Raw genomic sequence first — 16,982 nt, forward strand, 5'->3', positions numbered from 1 at the left:
TCTGGGCTAACAGCACTGTAGCACGTACAGGTTATGGGCGAAGTAGCTTTCATCTCATATTTCATGTAACAATGAAAAATTGTTTTGCATGTCACAATATTTATGCTGATGATAATTCCTAATACCAACATGAACATTGGCTTCTTTCAGAACTGAATTCTCAAAAACGCCAGGAGAGGTTTGAAAGGCTTTCCAAAACTGCTACCTCACTGAAAGGTCACTTTATTGAAAGTAAGTCGACATGTTTGATTTTGAAATTTAACTGGAAATATCCAAGATTTGTATCCTTGAGAATGACTCTACTTTTGCCAGCAAAAGGAGATAAGTGATACAGACTTGATGCATATTTTAAACCTACCAGTCCAGTAAGACACAAGCTTAAATGTTTTTTATTACAAAACATTTTATTGTAGTTATTTACACCCGTTCCTTGATAAGTGTATAAATGTAAACATTTATTATAGACGTATTTCTCTTATCTTACAGTTCATCCCCAGTTCAGAGTAAATGTCATTTTTAAGCATACCAGTAGTGAGGAAATTTAAGCTATATTCACAGAATATACATCTGCGTGCAGTTAAAGTCCACCAGCCCTAAGCTAGTGGTATAGACACTGTCCCATTAGCTCTACTTCTGCTTCTCGTGTGTACACTGGAGTCTGTGATGTCGTCGGCATGATCCTCACTTTTCTTCTCTTTCAAGCTGTTGATGAACCTCAGGGTTATTTCATCCCATTCCTCAGGGAGCAGCATCAGCAGAAACCCAATGCAAATGATGATGGTGGCTCCCAGCCTCACTACGCTGAAGATCATTTTGTGCTTCAACAGATCCACAGCTGTGAAGGAGAAACAAAAATGCTGTGAAAACTGCAGCAGGATGATCTACAGCATCAGACCAGCCTGGAACAACTCCGTAACCAGTGTGTTGCACACTGGCTGTGCTACTGGGCCACGTTGCTCTCAATCCTCTGGAGTGACCAGCTCCTCAAGTCCAGAGAACAGCTTTGACCTGACAGCGTGGTGCCACATCTCTCTTCACACACTCTAAGGAACCCTCTAGGGCTGGTCTAAGCCTCAAGGTTTCCATTTCTGCTCTGCAAGGGAAGGTACTTTATGGTAACTCTTTATTTACAGCAGGTTGCATCAGCGTAATGTGTCCTTGGGCTGCGTGGACCAGCGATGGGGTGAGAGCAGGATGCGGATCAGAAAGCTGGAGTTCATGCCTCCAGGCTCAGCCTCCCAGCCCCACGACCAGCAACAACAGCACATCTGAGCCCCTCAGCAGCCTCTTACAGGGACTTTCACAGCTCTGACCTGCATTCCCCTAAAAATACATGTTTTTGTTGAAAACACGCTCAAATACCTAGAGTAGTGAGGCTAAGAGGGTAGAGGAGGAGACTGGAAGAGCAGAGGCAGAGGCTATTCAACAAGACAGGACTCTTGGAGTAAACTTCCATGTATATGCCCTGCTGGGTTGCTGCATGGCAAGTCACCAGCGCAGCGCTGAGCCGCAGCAGCACGCTGACCCTGACACGTCTCAGCAGCACCCAGCAGCTTTGGGCTGCTGGCTGGAGATCAGCCTGCCCTCTCCTCTGCGTGGCATGGACACCTCCCCTCACACACAGGGAAAGGAGGCAAGACAAAAAAAAAAAAAAAAAGAAAAAAAAAAGGCTTTCACCAACTGAAATACCCACCATCACCAGGAGCATCCGTGGAAGCGGAAGGAGACTGAACTGCTTTTGAAATATATGACAACAGATTTAGACTATTTAGACAATAAACTGCTTCTGCTGTCTGCATGCCCCTGTGCGTATTTTTCCACCAACAGCCATGGTGCTTGTACCTGCGTTTCCAGGGACGCTGAGCACTGTGCCGATAGAGATCAGAATGGGGTATGTAAGCACGACGCCAACATTAACCAGAATATTGAAAGCTAGGGAAAAACAGAGAAAAGAATACATGATTATGGGGAAAAACGCTAGAGCGAGACTTTTCTCCTCCACTTGATCAAAGGGCTGGAGCACCTCTCCTATGAGGACAGGCTGAGAGAGTTGGGGTTGTTCAGCCTGGAGAAGAGAAGGCTCCGGGGAGATCCAATTGCGGCTTTCCAGTACCTGAAGGGGCTACAGGAAAGATGGAGAGGGACTGTTCATCAGGGAGTGTAGTGACAGGACAAGGGCTAATGGGTTTAAGCTAAAAGAGGGTGATTTAGATTAGATATAAGAAATCCTTCCCTGTGAGGGTGCTGAGGCCCTGGCACAGGGTGCCCAGAGAGGTTGTGGCTGCCCCTGGCTCCCTGGCAGTGTTCAAGGCCAGGTTGGATGGGGCTTTGGGCAACCTGGGCTAGTGGAGGGTGTCCCTGCCCATGGCAGGGGGTTGGAACAAGATGGGCTTTAAGGTCCCTTCCAACCCAAACCATTCTATGAGTCTATGATTCTACCTTGACCCTACAAGTGTGATATATGCTCAGTATGCACACCACAATTATGTAGTTGTCACAAAGTGATTGATTTTTTTTTTTTTTTTTTATATATGGGTGTGAAACAAGGGGAAGTTCTGCTTGGGGAAGAGGGAGGGCTGTACATCCTTTCACAAACTGTAATACCAAAGTTATCACACGTGTATTTCACAGCTTTGTCCAAGCTTTAATCAGATACCAACAGCCGAGTTTTGCTGCCACAAACCATCATCTCTCCTCCCAGCAGAAGGATGGTGATCCCAGCTTCCCCTCTTGACTGAGGCTATGCTGTCCTTGGCTTAGTAGGACATTTCACTGAGGAAAGTAGGACATTTCACTGAGGAAAGGTCCCTCTAGCTGGACCACACACCAAAGCAGCAGGAACTCATACTCTAAAGGACACTACATACAATTAGCTGATGAAGTTAACTGCAGACTAAGCAGACTGGAGTGAGGTCTTGCTGCCACATTGAGGGCAAGGTGAAAGCTGACAGAAGTACAAATGGTTCAACACTTTTAATTTTTTTTACAATTGCACAAATGACTTTTACATGAGAGCATTCCCAGCCTGCTCCAATTTCCTTGAGAGATCAAAAGCAAACTGCAACAACTTCCCTTTCATGTCATTCTCTAGGGTGCTGCTGCAAGGCAGGCAGCAGGCTCTTCCAGCTCTCGCAGCCAGGGGCTGGTGCTGTGGCAGGACCCCAAGTCCTTGCCGAGCGCCCACCAACCCGTCCTCTTCTGCTGATGAGTCCCCTATGTGAAAGGAGTGGGTTTGTCTGCTCCACAGGGTCATTCCCTCGTGGTTGGGATTATACACTTGGGTAGGTCCCTGGGTGTTAAGTTATCCCTACTTTTTGTCCTTCAGGTGCTCCCGGAGTGGCTGCAATTCAGGGTGGAAAAGTTTCAAGGTGCTCAGAGCACCTCAGCTGTCAGCCTGACCATGTCTCAGGATGGCTGCGTGGATGGGCTATGTACCAGGCAATGACATCCTCTTTGTTTCCATTTAATATACTTGTAGCAGAGACAAAACCCTCTTCAATTATGAAATAATAGAGCTTTTACTAAAGGAAAGGATGTTGTTATAGCTGGAAATTAAAACGCCCCTGGGCTGAATCCAACAGATATTCTGCCTGGCTAGAGGATAGCAATTGTGGCTGTGAAAGAGGGAGTGCTGTGGAGGAGCGGAGGGGAGCTGAAGACCGCAGGAGAAGAAACAGCACCAGGCTTATGAAAAGCTGCGTGAGCTCTGCCCAGAGCCCTGCAGCACCCACAGAGCACACCAGGAACTATTGGGTGCATGCGGCCCTTTGAAATGGGATTTATAGCAATCCACCTGTGCCAGAGACAGGGAAATACCGATGAAACTATGGTAGGAATGTAAAGATGAAAAGTGGACAATTAGTATGACTGCTTCATGTTTATTCTCTGCTATTAGTATGAAGGCTTCTTATGAAAAATATTAATAATTGCTCAAAGACTAACCGTTAGCAGTGGGATCAGATTTAAACTGGGAGAGAGCTCTGCTGCTTAAGGGGAGGAATTGTTTGTGCCCGAGGCTAATTCTGTATTGGGGGAGAGGAGAAGAGCTAGAAAAATGAGTAAATTTTTTTATCACGTACCTAAACAGAGGCCGGCTACGCCACACAGATAACCCCACGGCACAGCAGAGAAGGGGGACCAGTACTCCACTTTCGTAAAATACAGTATGATCGGGGTTACAGAGATGAAAATTAAATTGAAGAAGCCCAGGGTAGAAACAAAATGAGCCGCTTCCCCGAAGTTTGCACTTCCAAGAAACATTTTGAACAAAACCTGCAAAGGAGAGGAGAGAAGGGGGTTTTAGACTTCATGCCTGTCACGGGAAGTGTGCCACTACCTGGCCATTTCCTACAGAACTTTTGCAAGGGGAACTTTGGTCTGATTGCTGCCCTTCCCTGCGTCTAAGAACCTGAAGACAACACTGTTCACGCAGTGCAAGTGACAGGATTTGGGCTGTACTTGGTCCCCAGTGGCTTCCAGAGCATAAACCTGCGGTGAGAGGAAAGCCTTGCCTGGAGGGACTCGCTTCAGATCCACAGGTAGCCCAAGCCTCGTGGAGGATTTGTCCTGCACAAGCCTAAATTAATGCACTTTGAGTGACTTTGAATAGTCACAACAGATTTATCAACAAGACAACCAAAGTCTAAAGCTGGGAGGCAACTTCTCATCCCACTAAGTCCAAACTTCTGCTCCTCTTTACACACAGTTCACCCTCCCCGAGCTGACAATAAATACAGCCGCCTTTAGCCCAACCTGTTTCTAACTCACTCAGACACGTCCCCGCCTTCTTCATCCCTCACCTTCAAGAGTGAGGGTCAAAGCAGGGGTCAAAGCCCTCCATGTCCCTAATGCCAGGCACATGCAGGGGCTCCGAGCCCAGCAGGAGAGCAGAATACACAGGGATGAGCCGTCCGCCCATCCATCCATCCCCGCTCAGGAAAGCGGTGCTACCTGCATTCAGGCCCTCCTCCCTGCTGCACACGACAAGCCCCTTTGAAATAGTGTCGATAAACTGTGGTGGCAGGAAATGATTAAAACATGCAGTATAGTAATGGAGATTTCATTAAAGGCTCATAAAGCAAAGTCATTCTGAGTGTTTGGCAGCTAACAACTAATTACCCCCATAGTAGACTTCCTGACATTGTGACATCACCTGGTTATAATATGAATGACGCAGGAGGGACGAATAAAATAAAACATTTATAGTGATTCGCTTTGTACTCGTGCATTTTTAACATCCAATGTTAAAGAATATAATACTACTAATAAACACTTTTGACCTACCTTATATAATGCAGATGTAGAGGCTGATCCAACAGCATATGCTACCCCGATAATTGAATCACCCTGGAAACCATCTGCATATGCCATCATTACGATTCCTGTGATTGCCATTATTGCTGCAACTATCTGCACAGACAAAGCAAAGCGATGTAAAGCTCAGTGCAATTTCATTACACGGAAAGAGATTATCACTGCGTGGGGTTTTAATGAGTGTTACTAGCGGCGTTCTCTGACTTGAAGCTTTCTTGCTTTCCCTTAAATAGGGAAAATTATGTATGGTTGGGAGAGATGTAAAGCATAATGAAAGTGTATGCACTAACAGTGATATGGATCTACAGCATTGCAAATTCTTCTGCGATCTGCTGACAGAACATCCATCATTAAGTATTTTTTAAGTTAAACGTCCACTTTGGAGATATGACTCCAAGATCAAGAAATTTTAAGACATTATGCACTACTATACAACAAGAGAAATATTTAGCAACACCATCAAATTAACTAGACATGCAAACATTTAGATGGCTGACCTTCCTGGACATCACTCCAGAAGAATGACCCCTGTAGTGTGGAATACAGTGTACTGCTGGGAGGTCTTCCATGCTGCTCCAGCTGTGCACGGTATTTCCTAACAGTCCTGCCAGCTTTCTTGGACAGACATGTCCAAATTTCTTTATGAAGCCTTCACCTTTGTGCTTAGGTTTTTGGCCTCATTTGAAAATCCCAGACAGAGCTTCTAAGGAGCTTCAAAGAAGAAGAACAGAAATAACTAACTACACCGTATCTTCAATCCTGGGTCTTGTCTTCAAGGACCTAAAAGAAGTGGTAGGACCCCCAACATATTTTATTCTTTGAAAAACTCTTCCTCTCTACCTAATTGCCCTCAGCAAGTAAATACAGAGTCTGAATGTCAAAGACATTGAACACCTAGCTTCCATGGACTGCAGAGGAAAGTATGTTTCCTCAGACCTGTGGAAAATCACAGCCCCATTTCTGAAAGATAAGGTTTTTAATAGAGATTTTAAAAAAAAAATAGTATGATGATAAATAGGTTATCATTACAAAAAGGTTGTTTGTGTATTAGAGCTGGGTATAGAGCAGAAGATGCACAAATGTTGATACCCAAAGCTGGCTGTTACAGAATCAGCAGCAACACTGAAGGTTCAGACGCTATTTTCTATTCCCGGATATCCATTACACAACTCCCCAGTGGACAGGCAAGGCTGGCTCTCCCCATTCATACGAAGGAAGAAACTGATGCGGTTCACCTCGACAGCGCTAACCTCTACAAACACTGCCACACTGACTGGCTCCCAGACTCGACTGCTGAGCCAGGCAGGGCTTTTTATCTTCTGGTACAACTCCTGAGCCAACACCAACGTGAGACAGATGCTTGCTTCCTGGAAAACCTCATTAAACTTCATTTAAGAAATATTTACTACCAGACAAACCTAAGCTTCATGTGCTTCATGCCACAGACTTTAAAGGCATCTTGATCAAACCATGTGCCCTTTTGCAGAGAAGCCTGACTTTCAGATCTCATATAGATTTACCAAGAGCCACCAAAAACCCACTGACACAGGTATTGGACAGATGCGAGCCAGATTGAGGCAATAAGCACAAAAATCCCACAGAACAATTTCAACAGAGCCAGTCAGTGCAGCAAAACCATGGGGGACACATGGACGCATGGCTGACTCAGGTAAAGGTGTCCGCATATGGGACACAACGGGGAACCAAGAATCAACTCCCAAGGTGGAGCCAATCTCTGAGACTACAGGTAAAAATGTTATTGCTCCTAGATCCCATTGGTATCTAGGCCTGTGTCTTCACTGGGGGACTCATCTGGGTATGCTTTAAGGCAGCATTTCCCTCTCATCGTTAGCCCTAGTTTACCAGTAACTGAGGCACACGGGTACCTCCGTCTCATTGCAGTCGCAGTGCTGAAAGCAGGGTCACAAACCACAGTGCATGTCTATATCCCACCTTATTTCTATTTAAAACATCCAAGCTCCAAGCTCCAGTTCAACAAAGGTGCCTAGCTGTCACCTAGACCTGAAAATACTGTTGATACCTCCAAATTCACCATGAAATGGCACTTGAAATCCAAGTCCTCCAACTTACTGACAAGGGCTGGAGTCACATACGTACTCACAGTCTCTCAGGTGTAATGCAATGGTTCGACGAGATCTGGAAGGGCTTTAGCTAGAGGGGACCAATGGCTTCCCTCCCCTCCTTCCCAGAACAACACATCCCAGCAGTCAGGCCATCCCGGGAGGAGGGCTTGAGTCCCTCCATCCAGAGGAAGGACATGAAAGCACGTTGCATTTTCCAGTGCCTAAATGGGAATCTGGCCTTCACTCCTTAAGTGAGTTGGGGTGCTGGGAGACATCACCCTCGGCTGTTCACCCTGCTGAAAAGTCAGGGCATATCTGGCACAGGACACACATAGCATCACCCAAGATGCAGCAATGCTTATTTTGATCCCTGAGCTTACATCTACCCAAGGACCTCTGAGCAAAACACAGTTAAATTCTCCTAGAAGAATGAGTTTCAGTCCTGTTCAGTGGGAACGGTCCCTACAGAGCTACCCTCCTACCCTTGGTTTAGTGAGTAGTTTGCTAGTAATGTAATTGTGTAATACTGCTGTTCTCCTTCCAGCTTCTCCTAAGATACTAATGCCACAAAAGTCCAGCCTTGAAGCAATGCAGAATTACAGTCAGGACCTCTCAGACATCAGAGAGACTATCAAACTCCTATCAGTTTCCAGAAACCGCCCCTTGCCCTGCTACACAGCCTGGCTGGTTTCATCTCAGGCTGCACTATACATCTTGCCTTGCACGTAAATTCAGATGGAGCATTTCAGCTGTCGGCTGGAGTATTTCAGCTGTAATATTTCAAGCAACGTCTGCCACAAGGCAAAACAGAAAAGTCCAATGTAGTTATCCTCTTCTTCAAAGGGAAAAGATCAAGATTTAACTCTTGGTGCACTCACTGCTCAGACCCAGCAAGTGAGTCTTTTCCTTGTATTAGTGGAAATGAATAACTCCATCATACCCAATAGAAGATTCTTCCTACTGGGAAAACCATCTTCCCAGTTCGACTACACCAAATTCAGTGAGCCAGTTTCCTAATTTAGAATATTTAGAAAGCCAGGCACTTTTTTTTCCTTAAACGACTGAAATGATGGATACATATGGAGTATCATCTCATGAGACATGAGATAAATAAGACCTGACACTGGAAAACAGCGAGAACATTATTTAAGTTTCATGTTCAAAGCTCGTCCTGCAAATTATACATCGCTGCGTTAGCACAGTTGACCTCTGCCTAGCAATTGTCGTGTGTTTGCTTTAGAAACCTGGGAGCACATCCTGCAGGCTTCTGTAAGCTGACAAGAAGCAGCAAGGTCATAGTGAAGCAAAGCTGGTTGTTGTAGCTGACAGCTCGTTAAACAAGGCTTTTTAATTAACAGAAGAGGGTAGTAACTTTCTTTTGGAGCCTCCTAGGTAAGGAATGAAATCTTTTTTTTTTTTTTCTCTCTTTTTTTTTTTTTCTTCCTCCCAGAAGAGAACAAGGCCAACAACATTTTACTCAGGAACGTTTTTTTCCTATGTGGATCGCAGCAGTAAATTAGGTGCTGTAGTAAAGAAACCTGTCTCCAGACTACAGCCAACCTTATTTTGGGAAAAAATGTCCCCAAACCACTCCACACCTACCTAATAAGCATTAATTCAACTTCACAGATGAAACACAACCAAGGGCACAAACATGCAAACATTTAAGCACATGGCCAAATCTCAGCAACACAAGCCAACGGAACTACTGAAATACATGAAGTCTTTCAAATATTTGTGCTTGCTCTAAGCCAAAGCTGTCTGGACTTCCAGAAGTCCCAGTGTAGCATGGATACATTTTTAATTTGTGAGATGTTCAGAAATGTCCGCGCAAAGAAGATTACAGTGCAGGCAGGGATTGTGCTATGTGTTCTTGTGCAGGGCAGTAGGTACTCAAGGTATCTAAGGTCTACCTGCGCTGCTTTTATAGGTAAATAGCTATACAGGCAATGCTGTATGTGTCCTTCTCATCTGAATACTCTTTCTTCAGCCGGTGTTTTTCTCTCTTGGGTTGGGTGCAAGCTCCTTCCCATGCTACAGCATCACCGCTGAGGGCACGTGGCTCTCACTGCACAACGCATGCTCCGGGTAGCTCAAACACAGCCGGCACAGCCAGACCTCCGCACGGAGCCACTGGCAGCACTTCTACAGCCAGTCAATGCTTCCACGGGTGAGATTATGCCGTACCATAAGGTGGCCATCAAGACAAGTTTGTCTTTAGACAAGCTCCTGGGTGCTGAGTGCTTTTGCAAAAACACTGGCTCAGAGTGTATGATTAAGCCCTTATTTCTTTTCATCCTCTTACTGTCCAAATAACCTAATTACACTTGCTCTCTGAGAGGCTGGGGAGTGAAAGCAGTAGCGGCATTCAAAGCACAAAAGGCTGGGTCTATGCTGCTTTGTCGTCTTTTAGTTCTCAGACTCTCTCCTGCGTGGTTATTAACGTCATTAAGTGTTATTCTGGCAGGAGGGCTGCTGGAAAATGCTGCTAATTACCTTTCCAGCACTGTGCATCCAGAATCTGCCAGTTAGCAGCAAAAACAGTTTCTTTTATGTGCAGGATTTGCTGTTCACTTCTTCTGCCAGGTTTTTCTTGTGCAAACCTCACGGTGTTTACAGCATTAATACTAATGCATATTTATAGCAATGTGGTTTTTTAGTGAGTGAAAAATAACTAATAACTGAAAATTGCTTTAGTGTTTCTTGTCTAGGTTTCTTTAAGAGAGTAGGCTAGGAAAATACAATAGCTGTGTTTGTTCTTCTAGAAAGAGGTTGCTCTTAGACAAAAATTAGCTTAAAGGGATCAAAATTTCCTATTTTTTCAGCTAGACTCAATATCATCTGACATAAGTGAGTAGTAACAGCTGGAAGCTGAGATGATCAAGGGCCAGAGAAGGGAACAACAGCCTCAGAAATTACCATTCCTGTTGATTTCTGTAGAGAAGAACCGAGGACTTCAAACCCTGCTTAGTTAGTCATCAGCAGGCTGAGGATGGGTCACATTAACCTGAGGCTTCTGTATTTTAAATTCTATATGAAATGTCTGGCTTTAGCACTGCAAGATGAAATGTCCGTGTCCTTACCTTCAAGGGCACTACGGCTGAGGTCTGTGAAACACGGGCTCACGCCCCTGACTGCCTGGGTCTGGACAGACCCTCCACTGAGCCAGTCCAACAAAACCTGCCTGGCAGATCCCTACCCAAGAACTCACTTGCACGACGGCAGACGCGTCTTGAGGTGCTCAGGCCCCGTGCCATTACTAATTGCGCAGCCAGCTCTGTCTCACCGGGAAATGAGAGGAACTGTTTTACTTTAAACAATTTCCTCTTGCATTCCCAAACCCCAAGCACAACGCTCTCTTCAGTGTGCTGGTGACTGCAGCAAGAGCTGGATCAGATGCCTGCGAAACCGGATGCCTTTTCCTTTCATTTCTGAACCCTTCTATCACATTAATAACAAAAAAAAGCTGATGCCCTCATTTTTTTAAAAATGAACCCACTCAGATGAGTGTCCTGATCCATCACGCTTTCCGTGGAACTTATATCCAATTGCTGGTGGCCTCTTCTGGTTGCTGGCATCACACCTGGTCCCAGCCAGTTCCTAATGAAGTTCAAGGCTCTTGACGGTTCAATCAGGATTGTACCCAACATGACCATTAGGCCTTGAGCCATTTCAATGAGGGAATCTGCATGAGCAGAACTGGCAGCAGGCCTAACTACTCCTTAGCCAAAGTATAAAGTTAACAGTTTAAATTGCTGCAGATGAGGAGATTTGGGTATGTGAAATTACAGGAAACACGCTTGCTTTCCCCCAGATGCAGGCACACATCATTTTGCTAGAGCTCTTTTTTTTTTTTTTTTTCCCCTTTTTCCAGGGTCCATATTACTGCCAGTGAGTCCTCTAACACTTTAGTGCAAAACACACCCTCAGTTGCTGTCCCTTTTAAATTATATTTGGCACAAGCACATGTGTATTCATTTATGTGTATGTAAAAAGTAATAGGGTGGCATAAGAAAAATACATTACATATTGAAAACAGCTATCTACCCAAACAAGAAATAAAATTGCTTTGGTTAGAAACTAAACATTTATCACTTAGTTTAAAATAAAATTAATTGACTGTACTTCAGCACTGGAACCCAAGACAGAACAGGTTTATATGAAACCGGATGTCCTCCTATTCTAATTCATCAAATTACACTTAGCTGTAATAGCATCTTGAAATTCCCACATCGTATTACCTCTGGAGTCTGAGATCTCTAAATGATATTCAGGCTTAGGTTTGCATCATAACATTAAATGAGAAATGGTTCCACGGTATATACATACTATAATGCAGCAGTACTATGGCAGCACAATAGCTTATGGATTTAAGGGCAATTATGAAAACAAGAGAGAGTTGAAAATCAGGCATGTCATTACCCTTGCTCCCATGAACCTGTCTTTCAGCACAATCCAAGAAAGCAAGAAGACAAAAGCTTTGTTACAACAGAATAGGGCAGAGACGTCTGTGGCTGTCAGCTTCTTTAAAGCCAGTAAATACAGGTAGTTAGTCAAAGTCCACAGAATAGAAAAGGGAGCAGTCCTTTTAAGAAAGAGTTTCAGCGTCAGACCATCTTCACCAAAAATCCGACTGCATTCCCTATGAAAAGAAAAGAGTTTAAAACTCAGCTGGGATTTTTCTTAGCATTCACTCCAGCACAACAAACATTCATTAGACTTTTATCTCATTCAATTAAGTACTTTTGCCAACTACTCCGCACACCCATAAGAATCTATTGTTTAATTCACACAGAGAAAACAACCTACAATCTTCTTAAAACAGCAATTTCGCAAATAGAAAAGAAGTAACTTACCTGGAATAATCACACTCTATGCAACAATAATCCCAGGGACTCACAGAGAGAAATGAAGGTTATCTATAATGCACTGACAGTTCTCAGACTCTGCCTTCAAGGCCATGAACAGAGGGATTATAACTGCAATTTTTTCTCTGTAGCTTGACAATTTTTTCTTGCTTTGCTCCAAAACCTGTTTTTCTTCTTACTGAAATATATTCTAACGTATGGCCAAGTAAGCTTCAAGAATTGCCTAAAGATACTAAAAAATACTGCCAGACACATCACCATGGTGGGAAAGAGAGCCATCGGCCAGTGAGACTGAGCCAGTCAAACAAGAGTGTCAGGAAGGGTATTTAACAGTTCTATTTTGTTATACAGTAAAAAGTTGTGTTCGTCTGCAGATGCTTCTTTGCGAACTAAATGGCAAAGAAAATCTCTAGCTTCCCAAACACTGTGTCACAGGCAACTTGTGAGCTGTCTGCTTCTGAGGATTTCAAGCAAGGGAAGGGTCAGGTCAGGAGACACTGCTTTGGGGACAGCACTCCTCTGCAAAGTGGTACCTGCATGGACTAAGAGGAGACTAAGCATGCAGCTTGATTAAAGGCACATCACCGCACCCCTCCTGAAATGTCTCTACCCTTCCCAAACTGGGAAGGATGGTTTTTAGAAACTCCACTGTCTGCGTTCTTGGTTAAAGGGATTTCTTGAGATATTCCTGGTACGGTTCATTTCTTGCCATGGCAGGCTCTCAGACACATCTATTTAAAACATGAGAGGTCCCACAAGTGAATGCTTCACACAACCGAAGCACCAACGGAGTGAACCAAGGTACCATCAACCTGCAACACATCCTTACCAGGCAACATTAAGGGACTGATCTCAATGCCACGAGGCCTCAGGGCCCCAAAGTATTCACAGCGAAATATGGCTGTGCTTGGAAGATTGCTAAACCACTAATTATGTAGAACTAATTAGTAACTTCAAAGATTGCACTGCAACGTGAAGTCAAAAACACTTGTTATTTGGGTGGTGGCGGTGTAATAATTATCCTAATTTGGCTTTGCCTGAAAAGACAGAATTGTCTTCAGGTCTCCTAAAGCACTTTCAGTAACTCTGGGAAATTCTGCTGTTAAAAATATTGCAGCTTTTTACTATTAAAAATGGAAACCATCACTCTTGTTTTGTGGAAAGTAGAATAATAACATCTATGTAATACATGAGATCAGTTATGTCTGTCTTAATAACCATTCATTCCCTGCTGCCACTAAAATGACCTGGGGTACAAAGCAGTCGTTTCTGGCAATAATAAAATCCATTCTCAAACTCTGCCAGGGTGTCCAACAAGTTAATGCTCAGCAGACGGATCTGCTAATTACCTCCTTCACTCTGGTTGATCTAGATGTTCTCAGAAGTCAGCCTGTTCTCCAAAGATCAGAACAGAAATGTTACACAAAGAAAGAGAAGAGCTTGTATCATTTATCTGAGATGCAAAGCAAATACTCAGTGAAGCAAATAAATTAATGCTTAAGTTTGTAGGCTTTTGTATCCCTGATTTCAACAGGAGTTAAGCGTGATGAGTTTCCTTGTCTGAGAATGGACTCACTGGTAGCACAGACTTGAATGTTTGTTGACATGCAGATATAGTAGTTTACATTTAAATGATGTTTTCCTCCCCAGGAGACTTAGGTGGATGTAGAGGGTGATTCTGAGCTCAGACTACGTCTCACTTCAAGACAGGTGGCCTCTGACTTGGATGCACTGTGGCTGTGTCACCATTACCTGATGCCAGAGCCAGGATGCCCCATCTCCTGGCAAGAACAGATCTGCATTGTGAACTACAGACCTGTACGAAGCCTGCTCTCTCCAACCCGGTGGAAATTCTGCCATCGGTTCTGATGCACAATTGGATCGTTACACAGTTGTAAATCCAACCCGTCTCAGAAGCTGTCAGGATGTGTCTTAGAGGAAACAAGCTTGTGCTGTGTTAAAACAAGACAGAACGGTGCTCGGGCTGCTTCCAGTAATGCAGGGCACAGTTAAGTACCCCAGTGCTACGCTGAGAGCGTACAAAGGCAACAGCAAAACCACCCAAGCACATCACTGGTGGACTCTGCAAGGCAGCAGAAGCAGCTCTTCTACAAATGTGCCATGGGAAATTATACCCCAGTCATCCATTGTGGCCCCCCACTGCCAGTGAGATGCTGGGAATAAGCCTGGCACTTCTGCTCCTCCATCCACGGGGAGGGTGAGTGGCTTCTGAAGCCAAAAAGGGTGCGGAGGATGCCAGAATGGGTCAGGTTTTGTTGTCCTGCAGATCCCTGGGATGTCTGCCACACAGATAAACTCAGAGTAGAGTCAGGAGGATGGAGTCCAAAGTGCCCTGACTGAATCCTCGGAAGGAGGAAGACTCAGAGATTATTATGTTATTCTGGGTTGGACTCTGTGGGCTGGTCAACTATTTGGGAGAGGCAGTTGTGGCAACACCACAAAAGTCACTTACCTCTGAGATCCCAGAAGCAGGGGGAGGGCTGAGCAGAGATTCACAGCTAGGAAAAGAAACCTGGAAATGCTTCACAGGCCGCAGGAAATGGGCTGTTTGAGCAGATGGAAAAGCCTCCATCACACACAGCAGCGTACAATGACCAGACAAAACAGGGGCCAGCGGTTCCTCACCTCTCAATTAAAAACAAACAGCAGAGACTTGTGACAGGGTTGTGCTGAGCAAGACAGACACCTGATGAATTCACCTCCATGCCTAGGAGAACTCCATGAATAATGCTCAGCGAGTGAGGAGATAGGAAGAATACTTTATTTCCCCAGTCATGGCTACAGTAGATGATTGCCCGGGCTCTGTGAGGGCTGGTTGCTCAGTGGTTAACTCAGCCTCTTTGGCATGCAACTAAAATTAAACTTGCAGGAGTCATCACGACATGACCGTGATTAAAACCCTGGGCTCAGGACAGACAGCTCTGTGGATCCCTCCCCATCCAGATAACATTGTAGGCTGGTGACTTAAAGGCAGAGACATACCTAAGGGCAGCTGACCCTTAAACTATGACACAAACTATTTCCAAATGCACAAGAAGTCTATTTAAAACCTGCCCTCTGACATAAATAACTCTTTTTATTTGCAGGTAGCCCTCAGCCCGCAGCTCTGGGCAGTGTGCCACGCTCTCAGGAATTACGGCACCTCAGGCAGTCATGTAGCTCTGCCTTTGGCACCCGCTAAAGAGCTTGCGTCGCCTCTTAGTTATTCTGATGCCAGCCCCTGCAGAAGAATGGGTTTATTCACCCCTGACACACAGCAGCCTCTGGAGTGTAATGCAGCAGCTGGTTTTAAAACAGCTTACAGAAAAAAAACAGAGCTAACAGACACTACCTGGGGTAATGTGAATACGGCGAATGTAATTACATCACCCAGATCAAAACTTGGCAAGGCCACCAGTGACATTATGGTAGTAAGAAGCACCGTGGGACCTTTTGTGAGCACAAGTTATTACTGTGTCATTTGGTCCTTCTATCTAAATGATGGCATCTGCTGCAATAAAATATCTTCCAGCTCCATTTCAGGAGACAGACACCAAGCAGACTAATGGTGGTTAAGCAACTGGTGCATTGTTTTCCAAGACCGATCAAGTTCTTGTTTTGCTTCTCCTCTGAACGTTCAGAAAAAGCCTGGCCAGTTGCATTTGTCTGCTCAAGAGCTGGAGCAAAAGGAAAAGGAACTGTGTGTGAACCTCTCACATAAGCAGTGCCTGGCTTGGGGGGCAGCACCATGGGAATGCTGTCCCCCACAAGGAATGGCCCAAGGGAAGCCCTGTTTTCTGCTGCTGGTCTCCCTCCCTACTGTTGAGCCATTAGAGGTAGGAGCAGCTTCAAGGAACAGAGATCCTCATCTCTCCTCTGAAAAGCGAAGATCTAGATTTGCAGTGCTCTTCCAGAAGTGGCCGAGGAAGCTGGGCTGAGCTACTGCTGCAACACAGATGGAGAGATTTCTAGGTGACAAACTTGCAGATGACAGATGACAGCAAGTATCAGCTACGTATGACTCTGTTTTTACCTCAAGTGATGCTCACATCTTGTTATCCTCCTTGCTAGAAAATCAACTCTTCCCAGCATGTTCATCTTGCATTAAACCTGTACCTACCTACACTCTTTCTAGCCAGTGCCTCAAAGCTGCATAGCGCCTGTAGGACCAACTTCAGCTATTATGTCGTGGATATATTCTGGCAGAAAGCTGTTGAACATCACAGCATTGTCCTTGAGAAGCCAAGACAGCAGATGGGGAGGAAAAATTTATTGACATTGAAAATATTATCCACCTATTCCAAATTATAACTCTATTAAGATCCTATGTCAAGCCTGTGGAGTGTCTTCTGCTGTGGTAAATACCGGCAGTGATAGATTGCTGAGCTTATTGAGCTTCAGATCATTTTATTCACCACTAATGTAAGGAGTTTGAAGCTTTTTATGTGGGAGGTAGCTTTTATCTACAATACTGAACGGATACCAAGAGCTGTGTCTTCTGCCTCAAGACAACCATGATACTTTAATGAAATGCAGCACGAAGGTAATAACCTTGAGTTAGTTTCTAAGACCACAAAATTTAATCTCTAAGGTAAAGCGTGAAAGATAAGAAATACACAATTTACAATCTCAAAGATTATAAAAACTTTCAGAAAGCCAATCTAAAGTTGAAGACTGAGACTCCTATCCTTCCAAGTGGGATTTATTAAAGCAAGAG

General features: G+C 44.6%; 1 protein-coding gene across 8 annotated transcripts in view; it reads right to left on the bottom strand.

The window, feature by feature from the left end:
- Positions 1-415: 415 nt before the first annotated feature.
- SLC35F4 (solute carrier family 35 member F4) overlaps positions 416-16,982 on the bottom strand; it is a 131,993-nt gene continuing 115,426 nt past the window's right edge. For 7 of the 8 annotated variants that reach the window (XM_075753285.1, XM_075753287.1, XM_075753281.1 and 4 more), the window contains 5 exons: positions 11,820-12,039; positions 5,284-5,409; positions 4,080-4,272; positions 1,843-1,932; positions 416-835 (listed from right to left, as the gene is read on the bottom strand). In XM_075753285.1, the coding sequence (XP_075609400.1) occupies positions 594-835; positions 1,843-1,932; positions 4,080-4,272; positions 5,284-5,409; positions 11,820-12,039 (871 nt within the window). In that variant the 3' untranslated portion in view covers positions 416-593. The remainder of the gene's footprint in view (positions 836-1,842; positions 1,933-4,079; positions 4,273-5,283; positions 5,410-11,819; positions 12,040-16,982) is intronic. The other variant, XM_075753289.1, reaches the window with a different exon arrangement.

The sequence above is a fragment of the Balearica regulorum genome, chromosome 5, assembly GCF_011004875.1.
Source record: "Balearica regulorum gibbericeps isolate bBalReg1 chromosome 5, bBalReg1.pri, whole genome shotgun sequence".
Classification (NCBI taxonomy): domain Eukaryota; kingdom Metazoa; phylum Chordata; class Aves; order Gruiformes; family Gruidae; genus Balearica; species Balearica regulorum.